Source organism: Scomber japonicus, chromosome 9 (assembly GCF_027409825.1).
Source record: "Scomber japonicus isolate fScoJap1 chromosome 9, fScoJap1.pri, whole genome shotgun sequence".
NCBI classification, from domain to species: domain Eukaryota; kingdom Metazoa; phylum Chordata; class Actinopteri; order Scombriformes; family Scombridae; genus Scomber; species Scomber japonicus.
Window position 1 is genome coordinate 10,916,512 of NC_070586.1, and position 12,819 is coordinate 10,929,330.

General features: G+C 37.2%; 1 protein-coding gene across 1 annotated transcript in view; it reads right to left on the minus strand.

The window, feature by feature from the left end:
• LOC128364860 (heavy metal-binding protein HIP-like) overlaps positions 1-5,896 on the minus strand; it is a 129,599-nt gene extending 123,703 nt beyond the window's left edge. Inside the window, exons 1-3 of the mRNA XM_053325483.1 lie at positions 5,848-5,896; positions 4,943-5,005; positions 2,980-3,021 (exon numbers count right to left, since the gene is read on the minus strand). Of these exons, the coding sequence (XP_053181458.1) occupies positions 2,980-3,021; positions 4,943-5,005; positions 5,848-5,896 (154 nt within the window). The remainder of the gene's footprint in view (positions 1-2,979; positions 3,022-4,942; positions 5,006-5,847) is intronic.
• Between the last annotated feature and the right edge of the window lie 6,923 nt (positions 5,897-12,819).

The following is a 12,819-nucleotide window of genomic DNA, read 5'->3' on the forward strand; positions in this document are numbered from 1 at the left end:
TTTTTATTGTTTAAAGTTTTATAGGCAGCATTTTATGTATATTAGACCCTCGTTCTTAATTCAAGTATATCAATATTTATTTTTGTTCTGTGCAGTTAAAAAAAATCATAGCTATTTATGATTATTGTATAAAATGACATCAGTGCAATGAAACAGTAATCACCACTGGGAATTTAATCAAGTTTATTGTTAAACAGTGAAATGTCCCACCTACATTACATAACTTTTATCTTCACAAGTGTTTGATAATCACATTTGAGGGATCATTGCAAAAAAGGGGCGAAAAAGATAATGTATGTATTCTGTACATGAGATTATCAACCAATATATGGATATCAGATTTTTTTTTGCTATACCCTGTATTGGCATTGCCCCTGAAATTCAGTATTGGTCAGGCCCTAAATTATTTAATTGACTAGAAGTTAGCCAAATTAGAAGTATAAGAATGACTACAAAATATCCCCAAATTAAAGTCAGAGTCAGCACTTTAACTTCATAGTCATTCTTTTATTTCAAATGTAGTTTGTTACAGAGCAAAGCCAACACAGCAACAATGTGCGTCCTTTCATATACATATGAATACTGTATGACTTGTTTGTAGACTATGCCAAAAATCTGGGGGTAAATACATTCTCATGTTTTAGTCTCACAGTGGAAAAAGCAGAAATCCTTTAAAGATAGTATGATTATCGGTATCATCGTATACACTATAGCCGGCAGGTAAAACCATGTAGACCACATCCCCCTTTTCCAGCTGAAGAACCAGTGAATTAGAAAGACTGGTAAAGCCATATTCATCATTGTAATCACCATTCCACAACACACTCTGGTCATTGTGATATAGACAAAAACCACTCCATACATAAGTCCGGTAATCCGCTGTAGTGAATGAAAAGTAGTAGGCTCCTCTGACTGGGGCTGTGAAGAGACCTGCATCAGAGGAGAAAATCAGTGAGGCTTTTTCCTGCTGTTGAACTACCTCTTCTCTAAGTTCAGTAAGCTGTTGCTTCTCAATACTTTGGTCAGGCTGCTGTAGGTGGGTTTGTCTAATCTGAAGGAATTGTTGTTCAGTGCTCTTGCTTTGTTAACATCACATTACCCAGCGACTGTATAGTCTGTAAAAGTTGAGAGCTCTCAGTTACACATTCAGTGAGTCAGTTTGAATCCCATAATGTTTATAGAAAGTGATATAACAGAGAGATATAAGTGATCACCTTAAAACAGACCAAAATCCTGCCAACGTCTTTGCAGAACATTTCATTCTCTTGTGTTTTGTAAACTATCTGTAAAAGTCTGTGAAAAGGTTTTGAAGACCTGAGAACCTTATCAGTAACTAAATGAAATGTAATTACATAACACTAGGGGTGTGACGATATTTCTTGTCGAAGTGAATGTTGTCTCGTGAAGCTATAATTAAAGGGCGCACCAAAAAAAAAAAAGACGATCGGTTTTCTATCGCTCATTTGCACGTCATGTCTTGTTTTTATAATTCCACGTGTGGATCATTAACCTTGTTACAGTGGCCGTCCTCGTTCTAGTTGGTGAACTAGCTTCTACCTGCTGAGAAGATCTCAGTCAGGAGTAAGAGAGGAAAGCCTGAGGTAGGAGGAGCAGGGAATCTAGCTATGGGAGCATAATGATGCAAAAAGTAAAATGAGTCACACTTTCAAATTATAAAACTATTTCTATGTTGTTCTACATGTGTGTTTATGTGATACAGGATTTGTGCAATTTACTTTTATTTGTGTGTTTTTATTAGCAATATGTTATAATTTGCGATAATTGGATTCTTTATTTAATTTATTGTATCTAAGTTTTGTATTTTATTTAATGTTATTTCCATAAAAACCAAAATGATCTATCTATAAAATTTCTATCTATATGGGGAAATCTTTTACAGTGCTTGCATTTTGCATTTTGTATACTGCGTATGATAATTATATATTTAGAAAGTAGAACTGAAGTGATTCATTACAAGATGATCAGTTAAAACATTTCAAAATGCACCTGCATTATTTCCATTTTGTGAATTTCAAATAAAAGAACAGTCATTTATTTCCTCAAGTTTTCTTAAAAATATAGTTAAAATCTCATCTGGTCTCGTCTCGTGTATCGTCACACGCCTACATAACACAAAATCACACATGACTCAATGTTAGCAAAGTACCAACGACCTGGCTCAAGCCCTCTGAGAGGACACAGAGAAACTACATTAAAAGTGTTATGATGAACTGTTAAAGGTAAAACTGGTGAAATCTCAAAAGAGCCAATTCAAAGATAAATTTCTCCTCCTCAAACAACCAAGTGTGCAGCTGGAGCCATAGTGGAGAAAAAAGCAATTACAAAAGATGCAGTGAAAGCTGTAACAATTAATACATATTAAAAACATCTAACAAACTAATTATAATGAGTTCATTACATTATAATAGTTAATTTGTGTGTGCAGCAGAAATAGATGAGTACCTGTAGTTGGACTGTAGGCCTGACCAAAGTTGGTGAAGACTTTACTGAACTTAAGTGTGATGACAGTATTGAAGGGTCCAACTTGTCCATCATTAGTGAGACCAAGTGAGAACGCCACCTTTGGTTGGTCTGTGTGAATGTGAGAAGATTCACATAGAGGAAAAAATAGTTTCACTTATAAACAGTTGATGAACAAATTGTATTGTGTCTCTTTTGGTGAATAGTATTCATAGAAGCTGATGTTACTCTGATCCTGTTGCATTTGGACTTTTTGAACAGAGCATGGAGCTTCTGTGAGACGACAGTACAAGCAGGCTGATTACTGGATGAAGTTACTCTTTAATAATGATATAAGCCGTTTACCTGCATTCTGTCTCTTGAGCTCCTCCACCTCGTTTTCAATGGTTTTCATTCTGGTCTCCAACACTGTCAACACATTTAACATTAATATTATTGTGAAGTATGTTTATGGTCAGCAGGTTTCAAATTGTTAACATGATCACTATGGAGGCTGACCTGTGCTCTTATCTTCAAATGCTGTTACTCTAGATTGAAGATCTGCAATAGAAGGCAAAATTAATAATCAGATTAGTAATTGATCAACAGCCAGATTATTAATCTCATATTGAACTTGTCTCTGCTAAATACATAAATATCTTTTGACTTCTCTTCACTCACTTTGTGAATTAAAGCTGGAAAATGTTCATCATGAACCACACCTTAATGTACAGGACAGTAGAGATAGACAGGAAACAGGAGGCAGAGAGAGGGGGAATGACATGCAGGATAAGACCGCTCGGTGCGGGATTTGAACCGGGGTCGCCTGCAACGAGGACTATAGCCTCAACACATGGGATGGGTGCTCTACCCGCTGAGCTATGTTCAACCCCAATATTTCAAAACTATTCAAAGTCAACTATGGGAAATTGATGGGTCAAGTAAAAGCAGATCTCACAAAATGAGAAGTAGCCAGGGACATAAGACAACTAGGAGCCCTAATTGGAAAGAGTTTGGGTGGAAGATTAAAATTAGATACTGCAAAACTCTACGAATTTGCAGGTGTTTTCTGAGTTTGCAGGTGTTTTCTGAATTTGCAGGTGTTTTCTGAATTTGCAGGTGTTTTCTGAGTTTGCAGGTGTTTTCTGAATTTGCAGGTGTTTTATGAGTTTGTAGGTGTTTTCTGAATTTGCAGGTTTTTTGGCATTTGCAGCAAAGTGTTTTCTGAATATGCAGGTGTTTTGGCATTTGCATGTGTTATGACCCTTCTCGGCCACCGTACAGAATATTGCTGGAGGGGATGTGGCTTGCTGGAAGACCACATGCATATATATTGGGACTGTCCAGAACTATCAGAATATTGGTAAAATGTATAAAAAGAAAATAAATAATGCCTATTTATAGGATGACCATTATAATCTTCATACTTCATATTACCAGATGATCTTGAAGAGAATAACCAAACCTATCTGTTAATTGTCCTCTTGATAGTAAATAAAGTAATTACAGCCTCCTGACTGAAGCCACACCCTCCCACAATGACACAGTGGAGGGAAAGAATTCAAGATGTTTACCACATTTAATATATGACTGTGGCATTACAGATGAAATCAGATGCCTTCATTAACAAATGGACCCCATTGCCCTACATTTCAACCTGATATGATACACTAGTTGGCCTGCCCCCCTCTTCCCCCTTTATTTCTTCTTCTTCTTTTCCTCCCTGGTTAAATTTCGACTGGTCATTTTTAATCCTATTCTTCTGTTGTAATGTATATCTAAATGTAATACTGTGCATAATGCAATATTGTGGTGATGAACAATCCTCATTTAGCCTACATATTCAGTGTTGTTATGTTTTGCCCTTGATGAATAAAGTCAAGAGATCCATGGACTAACCCCTCAAGACACTTATAACGATGACATTTTTTATTTTATTATATTTTTTCTCTTATTATAATGTATAAAAGATGTATTGTATGACTGCACTTGATAAAAGGCAAAACAGTTTCATAAAAACCTAATATTGAATTTATCTCTGCTAAATATCTTTTGACTTCTCTTTAGTCATTTTGGGAATTAAAACTAGCAAAAGTTCATCATGAAACACACATTAATATAAAATAAATGTATTCTCTTTGCTAGAATACAGTAAGAAAGAAAAGGTTTTGCATTTCATTTATTATTGTACTGTAGCTTACCTGTGTTCTCTATCTTGAGCTCCTCCACCTCGTTTTCACTGGTGTTCATTCTGGTCTCCAACACTGTCAACACATTTAACATTAATATTATAGTGAAGTATGTTTATGGTCAGCAGGTTTCAAATTGTTAAAATGATCACTATGGAGGCTGACCTGTGCTCTTATCTTCACTCGCTGTTACTCTGGATTGAAGATCTGCAATAGAAGGCAAAATTAATAATCAGATTAATAATTGATCAGCAGGCAGCAGTTTTTACATTTTATTGATTGTTGTAGTTTACCTGTGTTCTCCTTCTTGAGCTCCCCCACTTCATTTTCAACGGTCTTCAATCTGGCCTTCAAAACTATGAACACATTCAACATTTTTATTTTAAAGAAGAAAAATCTACATATCTGGAACTTTAAATATCTGTATGTGTACCTAATAAACTAGCAGCTGTGTATTTTGCATCTTACTGCTGTTCTTAATATTCAACAGTAAAATCTAGGATATAATTTAAAATCCTCACTTTTAAAGCTCTTAATGGTCAGGCTCCATCATATGTTAAAGAGCTTATAGTACCTTATGTACCTACTAGAACACTATGCTCCCAGTATGCAGGCCTACTTGTGGTTCCTAGTATCTCTAAAAGTAGAATAGGAGGCAGAGCCTTCAGCTATCAGGCTCCTCTCCTGTGGAACCATCTCCCAGATTCGGTCCGGGTGGCAGACACCCTCTCTACATTTAAGAGTAGGCTTAAAACCTTCCTTTTTGATAAAACTTATAATTAGGGTCCGCCAGGCGTGTCCTGGACCAGCTCCTAGTTTATGCAGCTATAGGCTTAGACTACCGGGGGACTCCCACTCCCATGACGCACTGAGCTCCTCTCTCCTCCCCTCTCTCTCTCTCTCTCTCTCTCTCTCTCTCTCTCTCTCTCTCTCTATCTCTATCTCTATCTCTATCCATCCATCTATATCCATTAACATTCATGTACTATTAATGCATTCAATATTCTAAACTTCTTCCCCGCTAAGTGCTTGCTCATGTGGGAATGTTGGGTCTCTTTAAAATTAAAACCTGAAGAGTTCGGTTTAGAACCTGCTCTATGTGTAAAGTGCCTTGAGATGACTTTGTTGTGATTTTGGCGCTATACAAATAAAGATTGATTGATTGATGATTGATGATTGATTGATTGAAGCAATTTACCTGCATTCTCTATCTTGAGCTTCATCATCTCGTTTTCACTGGCGTTCATTCTGGTCTCCAACACTGTGAACGCATTTAAAGTTTTTCAGTAAAAGCTTTATTTTGAGTCTTCGATATTAATATCGGAAAACATCTTAAATAAGTGTTTACATTTAATTCCTAGGTTTGACAGGAAAACATCACAAACATGAATTGATTATATATAATTTTATAAAATATAAATATCAACCTGAATTCTTGCTTTCACTAGCCGTCAGTCTGGCCTCTATGGCTGGAATAAAAGCAGTAAATTACTCCTAACAGTAATGTTATAGTGAACATTGCATGTATTTGTTGATAACTATGTGAATGAACCTGTATTCTCCTGCTCCAGCTTCTCCATCTTGCTCTTGCTGTTGCTCAGCTCCACACTGTGTTTGATGGCCATGTCTCTCAGCTCCTTCAGCTCAGCCCAGATGTCAGGGGTGATGTTGGTCTGATCACTGGTTACTTTGACACCCAGGATCTCAGACTGAACCTCCGTCTGAGTGATATCGTTCCCTGTCACCCCTCCACTCTCACCCTGAGCCCTCGTCCAGTACAGACAGAGCAGCAACACCAGAAAAGCTGCAGCACGCCTCATTGTGAAATATCACCTCTTTAGACAGCAAGATGCAGTCTGACACCACTCCTTCAGTTCTGTCTTTATATACACGTAAAACAGGTCACTGAACTACTGTGTGAGAATTAAACAGGTGTCTTTGATACGCTTTGGCTGGCTACCTGTTGATTTTATCATGGAGACAAAACCCTCTATCTTCTGAAGTTTTAAAGTGGGAATATATTTCATTTCAGAGGTTTAACTGCTGGATAGAAGATGTATTCTACTAAGTTTTAAAGTCTATTCTCAGTGTATGTGCACTGCAGGCTTGTTAAAGTTTCCACATCACAGTGTTAGTTGAATATTGGACCAGGATTGGCTTCTAAACTACTTGTTATGCATTATTTAATCTACTCATATTTAATTGCTCAGTGTGCAGTAGTTACCAAGTACATTTTAACATTATTTCTTATGTTGTTGTTTTTTCAATCAAGCTGTAAAGCACTTTGAATTGCATTTCATATGTTTGAAAGGTGCTATAATGATTTGACTGATGGAAAAGCTGTGATGCTAATTTTGCCATGACTTCCATTCATTTATGCTAACAACATTAGCAATAAGAAAATTGTTCAATTTGACCTTTTCTCTCATTTTCAATATGTTTTCCATGACTGGAAAATTGGTCATTTTCCAGGTTTCCAAGACACGTGGGAACCCTGAAATAACCGGCTCGATTGCTGCAAAGTGCTCCATTATGTTCACCAGCTATTTGCCAACTATTTACAGGTGGCTTTTCATAAAATCTTCTCATCGCTAGCTGCTTGCTAACTGTGTGTTTTAGCAGGTGGCGTTTCACAACTTTTTCTTGGAAAATATTTGTCTGCTGTGGTTGAAAACACCAAGAGAGTGAACCAAAACAGTAAAGCTAAACAATAACCTGAAAGCTCTTTAAGGCCGCAATGAGACACACAGCTCTTGCAGGTTGCAAGTTCAATACAGTGACACCTCTGACATTAACCATTGTCATGTAACACATGACAATGGGTAAAGATATGAACCATTATTCTTAATTGCAAATGAAAATATGTGATTTAAAAAAACTGAACCTTCCTGAATAACTGTGTGTTGAGTTTGTCCATCACTCCTGTCCTCTGGAGGTAATGATTCCAGCTTAATAGAGGGCGAAAATTATTGGAGAGTAATTGTGTTGAATTATGGTGTATTATATTATTATTTAACAATTTTAAAGTGGTATTGGGTGGCAATTAATCACCTTAAACACGTATAAGTGTATTCAACTGTGCCACTTGGTTGAGTAGTAGTGCAAGCTGATATAAAACTTCTGAGCTACTCCACTCATTAAATTAAATTCATTTTTGGATGAAATGGATGTTTTTTACATAACTGAATCACTTCAAAAACCTGGAAAATTAAAACATACAACATATCTGATATTGTCAAAACCACTCTATATATCTAATGATCCCGTCAAATAATCAGAAATCACATCTCTCAAACTTTCCTGAACATCACAGTGAAATCTCAGTTCGACAGATTTTGATATCAGTTGTTTAAGCATCACCAGCTCGTCCAATACTGAAATAAGGGAAGAGTCTCTCAGTGAAAGTATCTCTGAGAGTGTAGATCTGAGTCTTGTCTTCAGGGCAGTAGAAGGATACCTTCCCCTTGTCATAGTCCAGCTGGACTCTGATCTTCTGGAGACTCTTCTTCACTCTGACAGTCTCACCAAGACTATTCGTGTATTCTCCATCACCATACAGTAAACACCATATTCCACAATCTGGTGAAGCATATACCTCTCCCCTCCTGTCAACTGACTCTTTAGCCAAACCCACATTTCAGTCAGGATGTTCTCCCACCTCCACCTCCCAGCTGTGTTTCCCTCAGCTGAAGCCCTCAGAGCCCAGAACAGAGTGATACTTCATGCATTTCTCTGGATTATCAGGGAGCTGCTGCTTTGTGCCTCCAAGTCTCATACTGGTCAGATCATCAGACAGATGGAGATGGGGGTGTGCAGAGTTTGGGTCCAGAATAACAGGACTGAAGTGGACCTTCTCCTTCATCTTTTTCCAGACTCTGAAGGACAGGTTGCCCAGGTGTTTGGCCTCATCTATCAGCGCTCCTGAGACCAGCTGTGGATCTGACAGTGAGCACTGGGCTCTGGCTCTGGTCTGAGTGGGTTTATAACTGCTGAGGAATGACACGTTGTGTTTCTTCTTCAACAGCAGAGATACTGTCTGACAGAGAGGAGATCTGCTCCTGAATCCTCTTCCTCTCTCTGCTCATTGTCTTCCTCTTCTGCTCCTCTTCCTCCCTCAGAGCTGCCAGTCTGGAATCCTCTTCCTCTTCCAGGAACTGGTGGAGCTGGTTGAACGCTTCTTTGATCTGCTTCTTTGTGGACAACAGCTGCTTCTTTGTGGACAACAGCTGCTTCTTGGAGTGTTCAATCATTTCATTGTATGTTTTCTCCACTTGTTTGTATTTGTTCCTTAAGTCCTGTAAAGACTTTAAGTTAGATTTCAGCTGGTCCTTCAGGTCACTGACTGCTTGTTCTACAGGAACCACCTTGTGTCCATGGTGGAGCGAAAACTCTATACAGAAAGTATACAGAAAAAGTTTGGCTCTTCTTGATGTTTGCTACACACCACAATTAAGTTTTTTTCTCCTTTTTCTGTCTCAGGTGATCCAGCGGTCTGTCTCCCAGCAAATGAGTCAGCTAGTTCCTTCAGAGCAAAGTTCACTCCTGTATTTTCCTTCGAAGATTTTCATTTACAAATGGGACATTTTTTGTTTTCAGCTTGTTCCCAGAATGTTTGCAGACAGCTTGAACAGAAACTGTGGTTGCAGGTGAGACACACAGGATCTCTGAAAGTCTCTGAACACACATGACAGGTCAAGAAACTCTCCAAAAGATCAGCTTTCTCAGCCATTTTATCTTATATCCAATTTTTCAACTCACCAAGTTATATTTCCTTCAACTTTCTTTGTTAAATCCTCCAAATGTTTGTTCTTCAGCACTGTTGTCATTATGTAATGTAATGCCGTCTGTGATCTGTTCAAAAATGTAAATCTGCTCTTAGTTTAATTTCCTCCTGTTATGGGTGGAGAAATAATTCAAATGAAGCTGCCATTTGATTGTGTCTCCACCAGATGGTGCTGTTTCTGCATTTCATATGATAAAGGAATACTCCTCCAAAAGCCTACTGTATGTTTTAACTATCAAACACTGAAAACTACCACGTTTGAAAAGTGAATGGTGAAAATGTGTTGAAACAATAATTAGTTGACTCACAGAACATTAACTCACAACATATTCGTCAAGAGTTAGCTTAAGTTAGTTTAACTAGTTTAATCAGGGCGGTTAATGACAAATTTAATAATTGAATAACTTGTTAGTATTCTTCACTGAACTTCACTCATCTTCCCTTTTGTTAAGTTACACATTACTGCTTGTTATGGATCCCAGTTTCTATTATTGTCAAGTCAAACTGGAGAAAAATTGACCTACTATATTCAAACCCTGGCACTTTGCAGACATCCACTGGCAATTCAGAGAACTAAACTGTTGTACTATTAATCTGAGTCGCTGATCCTCAGGTCATCTCATCTGTGTGTCAGGTTTCTCATATCAGCTACACAATTGATAACTCTGTACCATTCAGTCCAGTCATACAATAACCATAGCCTTGAGTACCAGTCTCCCTTTCCCTCTTGTGTCTTGTTTGTAATACTTATGTATCCTGCATGAACTGATGTGATGTTTAATTTAAAATTAATTGCAATCATAATTGGACTGTTTCTCTGTTATTATACATGAACAAGAACAGTTTAGATTGATGGATTAATCATTTCATATTGGAGTAGGGCACAATAATAAATTATAATTCTCCCTTAAAACAAACAGACAACACAGGAGACAACAAAGGAGCACTTGTTGACCATCAGCGGCTCTTCACTCAGCCTGCATGTCACTTTGAGGAACAGCGCAGCAGTCTAGTTGACAGATTAGAGGCAGTTCAAAGAGTGCAGGAGCTCCAGCAGGGGGCGCAGTCACACAAAGTAAAGCACAAACAGGACACAGATGGGCAGCAGGTTGATGTTTCTAATGTAGCTGCAAAATAAGTTGACTTCAGTATTAAATCTAACAGACAATCCAGTCAGAGACAACAGCAGTTCATCACTGTAGAATTAAAACAACCTTCCTTTATAATTATTGATCAGGGCGGAAAAATTATGACTAAAATTTATATCAGCATCTTAACTCTTTGAGGCCACAGAGCACATTCTTAATGAAATGAAATGTACCAACACCACTAATAGATCATTATTCTATATGAATGATCAGAGATTAGTCCTAATTGAAAATTATTAATCGTGTAGCCCTTCATATAAACTATGTCTGTCTGTCCTCCTCTAGTCTCTTGAGGTCAGTGAGCTCTTTTTGTCAGTTTGGGTTTCTACTGTATGAACTGACTCAGACTTTAAATATACCCAAATTTAAGTGAGAGTCAACACTTTAACCTCATAGTCATTCTTTTATTTCAAATGTAGTTTGTTACAGAGCAAAGCCAACACAGCAACAATGTGTATCCTTTCATTTACATATGAATACTGTATGACTTGTTTGTAGACTATGCCAAAAATTTTGGGGTAAAGAAATTCTCATGTAGTCTCACAGTGGAAAAAGCAGAAATCCATTAAAGGTAGTATGATTATCGGCGTTATCATATACACTAAAGCCAGCAGGTAAAACCATGTAGACCACATCCCCCTTTTCCAGCTGAAGAACCATTGAATTAGAAATTCTGGTATAGCCATTTCCATCATTGTAATCATCATTCAACAACACTTTCTGGCCATTGTGATAGAGAGTAATATAACTCCACGCAGTCCGGTTATCCAGTGTACTTAATGAGAAGTAGTAGGCTCCACTGACTGGGGCTGTGAAGAGACCTGCATCAGAGGAGAAAATCAGTGAGGCTTTTTCCTGCTGTTGAACTACCTCTTCTCTAAGTTCAGTAAGCTGTTGCTTCTCAATACTTTGGTCAGACTGCTGTAGGTGGGTTTGTCTAATCTGAAGGAATTGTTGTTCAGTGCTCTTGCTTTGTTAACATCACATTACCCAGCGACTGTATAGTCTGTAAAAGTTGAGAGCTCTCAGTTACACATTCAGTGAGTCAGTTTGCATCCCATAATGTTTATAGAAAGTGATATAACAGAGAAATATAAGTGATCACCTTAAAACAGACCAAAATCCTGTCAATGTCTTTGCAGAACATTTAATTATCTTGTGTTTTATAAACTATCTCTAATGTCTGTGAAAAGGTTTAGAAGACCTGAGAACCTTATCATTGACTAAATGAAATGTAATTACATAACACTAGGGGTGTGACAATATTTCTCGTTGAAGTGAATGTTGTCTCGTGAAGCTATAATTAAAGGGCGCACCAAAAAAAAGATGATCGGTTTTCTATCGCTCATTTGTACGTCATGTCTTGTTTTCATAATTCCACGTGTGGATCATTAACCTTGTTACAGTGGCCGTCCTCGTTCTAGTTGGTGAACTAGCTTCTACCTGCTGAGAAGATCTCAGTCAGGAGTCAGAGAGGAAAGCCTGAGGTAGGAGGAGCAGGGAATCTAGCTATGGGAGCCTAATGACAATTTATATGTTGTTCTACATGTGTGTTTATGTGATACAGGATTTGTGCAATTTACTTTTGTTTATTTAGTTATTTTATTTATTTATTAGCAATATGTTATAATTTGTTTTAATTGGATTCTTTATTTAATTTATTGTAATTAAGTTTTGTATTTTATTTTATGTTATTTTCATAAAAAACAAAATTATCTATTAATAAAATGTCTATCTATATGGGGAAATCTTTTACAGTGCTTGCATTTTGCATTTCGCATACTGCATATGATAATTATATATTTAGAAAGTAGAACTGAAGTGATTCATTACAAGATGATCAGTTAAAACATTTCAAAATGCACCTGCATTATTTCCATTTTGTGATTTTCAAATAAAAGAACAGTCATATATTTCCTCAAGTTTTCTTAAAAATATAGTGAAAATCTCATCTGGTCTCGTCTCGTGTATCGTCACACGCCTACATAACACAAAATCACACATGACTCAATGTTGGCAAAGTACCAACAACCTGGCTCAAGCCCTCTGAGAGGACACAGAGAAACTACATTAAAAGTGTTATGATGTACTGTAAAAGGTAAAATGGGTGAAATCTCAAAAGAGCCAATTTAAAGATAAATTTCTCCTCCTCAAACAACCAAGTGTGCAGCTGGAGCCATAGTGGAGAAAAAAAGCAATTACAAAAGATGCAGTGAAAGCTGTAACAATTAATACATAT